This window comes from Rhipicephalus microplus, chromosome 6 (genome assembly GCF_043290135.1).
Source record: "Rhipicephalus microplus isolate Deutch F79 chromosome 6, USDA_Rmic, whole genome shotgun sequence".
NCBI classification, from domain to species: domain Eukaryota; kingdom Metazoa; phylum Arthropoda; class Arachnida; order Ixodida; family Ixodidae; genus Rhipicephalus; species Rhipicephalus microplus.
This window is the reverse complement of record NC_134705.1, coordinates 90,430,333-90,436,332: the sequence shown is the minus strand read 5'-3', so window position 1 is coordinate 90,436,332 and position 6,000 is coordinate 90,430,333. Positions and strand designations below refer to the sequence as shown.

Genomic DNA, 6,000 nt, shown 5'->3' with positions numbered 1-6,000 from the left:
GAACGACACCGTCATAGTAATACCCTGATGATGAGAAGTTCACCTCACGACTATATATCCATATGTAGCACTTTGTAAAACCCCGAGCATTGTTCCTTTGTACTGGCGATAGAATGGCTTCCACGCACCCGTAGCACGTATGCGCAGTCAGCGACACGATCAATGAATGAAATGGAAAGCCCTTGTCTAGATGCGCAAAGTATTAAAGAGGTGAACGCGCGCATAGTGCACCAGACGCCTTACTTTAAAAGTGACCCGAAAGACGTTCTAGTCGCTTGGTCATAAGGACTGCTGATGGGAACCAGTTGGAAACATACGGACTTGTTTTAAATTGTATTTATATATGTCTACAGGCACTGCTTGTCGAATGTCTATACCGTAGCTCTAACAAGACCATATGGCTTTTTTTTTCTTTTGCTAAGTACGTTAGCATGTATAAGATTAAAATGGACTAATGACAACTGAACGATGTACCATAAAGCGAGTCGACCATTAGTGTATCGATAATTGGCGATAATGAAACTACGATTCATCATGCAAGCGCGAACTTTAGGAGTAATCCAGCTAATCAGAAAACTGAGCTGCCGTCGAAAATTTGAAGTAAGTTTGTTCTATGAGACAGTCCCGCAGAACATTGCACATGTCCTTATTCCTGTACGAGCCCGCACGCTAATTATGTTACTATGAGTGCATTCAATACTTGTGTGTTCTTTCGTAGGCTTCGGAAAGTAGCTTTTTACAGGAATGGCGACGAGAATCCGCGAAGTTGCACAATTAATTGGTTGATTTCTTTTCACTTTTTTTATCAACTTTGAAACACGAATGCGCTTAGTGAGAGATAGTCTAATTATCATGGAGCACGCATGCTTCACTTCCAATATTCTATGACCCGACGTTGCTGAGCGGGAAAGCTCTCGCAGCAACAACAATACTACTTCTGGTACGTCGGAGCCTTTCGTTCTTCTTTGACAGATCGATGGGGCTAACCTGAAGCGTGAAGGACAATTCATCCAGGCCAGCGGCGTTCCTGGTTTGATCGCGTGATTTACGACGGTGACGAAGCGGCGCGTTCGGGCACGTGGGAGCGATTCGGAAGTAAAGAGATAGAAAGAGAATACTTGGAAAAAGAATAGAGAGAAAAAGACAGACAAAAAAGGAGCACGTGGCTATCTCAGTGGCGGATTGCAGCAAGCAATGTTCCGAGAATCGTCTAAAGGCCCGCTATTCTTTTCCACGCCGATGGACCACCAAAATATACGCTCAGACTGAAGCCCGTTTCATCATGAGCGCGTCCATTGGTAGCAACACGTCATCATGGGCCAGCGACGACTCCACTGGCGACGGGGAATAGCGCAGCGAGTACCTGTACAAGAAAGAAAGATAAAAAGAAGACAGCCATTAATCAAACCACCTCTTTCTCACTTTGTACTCTGTTGCGTTTGTGTGGTCTGAGGTGCCGGAAAGGGGGGAACAACGCGATACACCAACGGCAGGTAACTATGTACATCAATGGCATTGCGGAACAAATACAGAAAGATCGACAGAAAGAAAGAAAATAAGTGGTAGAGAAGAAAATAGGCGGATGTTAACCACTCCAGGATAAAAGGTTAGCTACCCGACAGGTGGGAAAGAGATGGGAGAGGTTGAAAGAGGGACAGGAAGCAGAAATAAAGATAGCCCGTCCCACAGTACACGCATAAACACGCAGTCAGTCGCAGGGGCAGGTTACTCTGCATCCTGGTCATAGCAGCTTGCCCAAGTTAGTTTTTCTCAAAAACCACAATAGTTTCTTGGTCGTCTTCAGCTGCGATGTCCTCTGTCGATGACATGAGAAAATATATGTGAAAAAGACATTTGTTTATTGTCAAGGCGCGCTATAATGAACGCTAGTGACTGTCTCTGAACACTATAGACCGAACAGTCACACAGGAGACGCTACGCCTCATGGGCAAAATTTAATGTACACTCCGTAACACACGAATGCAAAAGCCTCTTGCACATTTGGTAAAATATTAGGTGATACAATCGTGGACCGTACTACGCCCAAGACACTAGGAACCGCGTTGTGAGAGGCACGTATTAAATTACATTCACGTTCTCATTTGACTGCCTTGTTTCTGCCCCCATCCCGAGAAGCTTTCTGCATTCACTTGGTGTTGCAGGGCCCCCGAAAATAGCCCACACGTGACCAAGCAACGATACTAACATGATGATGTTACGATGACGTCACGATTTCGGATTGAAGAAAACTTTAGGGGCCCGCCTCTTCGCCCATCCATGCATCTCATGAGGCGTGGTCACACTCACAATAAAATGCTCCATACAGGCCACGAAAAGTCTAGCAATGCTCAAAACCAGCCTAAAAATGAACGAAGCTGATCTAAAATATTACCGTTAGCCGAAATAACTAAGAAGTGATCGCAATTATTGACTAAAACGACCAAAATATTTCTAAAACTGTGGGCAACTCGGAGGCCGAGCGAAAGAGGGCGCCACCACCTCACCGAGCGAGCGGATGCTCTTGCCTCCACGCTTTGATGCGTCGTTACAACTGATAAGGGAAATAGCCTGACGTACCTCACTGCGGACGACACGTACCTCGACTGTCATAGCAAGCACGAAGTCGATAAACCGCAGCAAATAGTAGTGTACATGTCGCACACCGAGTACATGCATCTCCCTAAAGAGATTCTAATCGTGCCCGGAAAATCCTAAACGCTTATCTCAAACATTGACGTCATCGACACTTTGGTGAACAGAACAATGGGAATTATGCGAACGGGAACCACTGGGCGCCCGCCCTACGTGCCTCCTGAGGTTTCACAGTAGTGCAACTTCTAGACATTTTTCGATTTGTGGCGTCATCATTCCGCCACGTAATTCCTCTTGCATCGCGTCATTAGTTATTTAGGTCACGTGGACTTTTGCACCACTTTATTTGTTCGCCATGCATTGCTCAAGAGGCCGACAAACTACATATTTAGGGCTTTCGCCTTAAAAGAAATAGATTACACGAACTTGCACAGAATATGGGAAATCGGTATTCAACGTTACTCGAGGCATTCTGCACGTGCATTAGGCGTATGAAATCTCTTCGGTTAGTTTCACGGTGCATTGCCGGATCGCACAAACAGACAGACAGACAGACAGACAGACAGACAGACAGACAGACAGACAGACAGACAGACAGACAGACAGACAGACAGAGAGATAGATAGATAGATAGATAGATAGATAGATACTATCTAGATAGATAAATAGATAGATAGATAGATAGATAGACAGATAGATAGATAGATAGATAGACAGATAGATAGATAGATAGATAGATATATAGATAGATAGATAGATAGATAGATAGATAGATAGATAGATAGATAGATAGATAGATAGATAGATAGATAGATAGATAGATAGATAGATAGATAGATACGCGTTGAGGTCATCATAAATGCCCAATATAACTGGCCATACACATACAATTGCCATGAAAGGTACTGAGGATCCAAGATAAGGTTCCCGCAATAATGGTGTGGAAAAGCTTTATTTAGGTCGGTAGGGGCGTGAAATAGCAAGTAGTGCACCGTTCCCATATCGACACAGATAGGTCTAGCCTCTTCGCCACGTCGAAAGCCCGTTGGGATGCTCATAGCTGTGTCATTGAATCCGAACTGCATAGCGCAACCTCCCACTTGGACGATTTAACGTCTTCAACCTACAGACAAGGGAACCGCCAAAGCATGTGATCTAAGCTGGCAAAGTCTGAGCAAAGCGCGCACCTGCTTGACGTCTCGATTTCTAAATAAATTTAGAGGAGGAGTGCGGGACTGAAATATTCCCCGAACTACAAGAGTCCGAGCGGCAATGCGTGAGGCCTGTTCAGTTTACTGTGCAGTGGCGGATACTTTTGTCTCCTAAGATGAAAGTTCTTAGTAAATTCGTTGTCCGTCGTTCGAGGATCTTTGTTGTCCAGAACCTCATCGCTTCGCCGTTCAGCCGCTGTCGACAATTCCTCGCGCAGCTCTGTAGGCCGACTCGTTGAGTTTGGACGTAGCGCCCTCGACCTGTCCCATGTGAGCGGGGAACCAGACTATTGTGTGTCTCTGAACTTCCTCATTTCGCAATTGAAAAAAAAAAAACCTTTCCCCCTCACTCTGTGTCAGAATTCGCCAACTTTTGGCCCAACTTTAACGAATCATGCAGGCAAGTCCACCAAGTAGCATGCACAAAGTAGGCGATATGCCCGACCCAACCTGTTACAAACAACGGCTCACCGTACGGTAATCAGCAGTAACTATTTATAAAGCATATACAAATGGGATTGGGCACTTACACAGAGCCTAACTGGGAGATCAACCACCCGCACTACGCTGGTAACTACGCTGGTAACTCAGCACCACTACGCTGGTAACTACGCTGGTAACTCAGCACCAGCAGGCCCCATCAGAACGCTCCATGTAATCTCACAATGAACCAATGCTGCCCACCAGTGGCTTGAAAAGAGCTGCCTCAAGGCCTAAATCGGCATAATCGTGGTGCTAATCACACATGCGGTGAAAAACGCAGCGCCAAATAAAACACAAGACCGAACGTCAGACGTGGAGACGCAGTCACTTGTGGCTCCGTAAATTTGTTCTGTTACGTCAGCCGCTTGAGCAGCACATACCATTATTTTCTTCTTGTCCCACAAGGTGCTTGGCTAAGCAACGCAATGCTCTGCCCTTATCAACAGGCGTTTATAAACTGCACTGTAGTACGCTGTCGCGTTGGCATGCGAGGGTTCCCCCACAGCGGGAGGAAAGGGGGTGGGTTAGAACGTTCGTTGCAGTGCCCTCCTTCCTATTTTGTGAATGTATGGGGTTCAATTTACACGAGAGTCGCAGCGGTCCCCTTCCTATTCTCTCACTATATAGGGCTGACTTTGTGCCCCTCTCTTAGCTCACTAGAAAGGGAGGTCACTCCCACCGCGCCCCACCCGTCCTGTGTAGTAAGCACTGCAGTAAGCAATTCATTCGCTCGAAGGATTTCAAGCTGGACGGTCGTGCTCTCGCGATGTAGCTCCCGCCGACTGGTTCACCCTCCGCGGTCTCCTGCCGCCGTGCAGCTCTCGCATTGTGGTGCCCCGCCCTTGGACTGCTTCTACCGGATCCCCACTTTCCTATCTCTTTGTATTTTCCGTCGCTTGCCTCTCTATTTCTTCATCTATTTCCTTGTATTCTTTTTATCCCTCCTTCCCCCACCCCTATAAGGCACTGCGCCATGTCGCCCTTGAGGCAGACAGAAATTAGGTGCCTTTTTCCTCTCCCTTACAACCACAACCACCAAGGCTCTGTCTGCCATATGCATGGAGTGATGTGCACCTGTGGGCGCAATATATATATATATATATATATATATATATATATATGTTGTGTGAGTGTACGTAAGACTGTGAGCATTTTGTGCATTTTTATGGAAATTTCGCTAAACATATGTTCTTGTGCGAACAGCCACAATGCTACAGACAGGAGAGGGAGGAGGTGACGAAGAGATAACAGCAAGACACTACTAACCACAAACACTCGACGACTGACAGAAAGAAAGAAATAAAGAGAAGAAAAAAAGAAATTAAGAAATAATAAAAAAGAGAAGCTTAATTGGCAAGGGCAAACACAGCCCCCCCCCCCCCCCCCGAAAGGCCCACCAACCGCTTATCGTACTGTCGCAGACGGCACTGAAGTCTTCTAAACGCCAAAGCGGCTCTGCTCCCTGGTGTATCAAACCAAACGCGTACGCTGCTGGCATAGCCACGTGGCGTTGTCATTTCTTTTTCTGTTTGGCCGGCCAAGCCGTACAGCTGTGCCTACTGCTAGGAGACACGCTTGAAGAACCACGAAGCTGGAGGTTTAGTAACTATATATCGAAGCTAGAGTACAAGGCTTAACTGAGATAGGACGCTGTCTGATTTCTCACTATTAGCAAAACACGTGTGGTAGCCTTGGGTGTAAATTAACAGACAAA

At 46.3% G+C, this 6,000-nt stretch overlaps 1 protein-coding gene across 1 annotated transcript in view; it reads right to left on the bottom strand.

The window, feature by feature from the left end:
• Window positions 1–1,078: 1,078 nt before the first annotated feature.
• LOC119168545 (two pore potassium channel protein sup-9) overlaps window positions 1,079–6,000 on the bottom strand; it is a 66,121-nt gene continuing 61,199 nt past the window's right edge. The window contains exon 3 of the mRNA XM_037419942.2: window positions 1,079–1,363. Coding sequence (XP_037275839.1) covers window positions 1,261–1,363 — 103 coding nt within the window. The 3' untranslated portion in view covers window positions 1,079–1,260. The remainder of the gene's footprint in view (window positions 1,364–6,000) is intronic.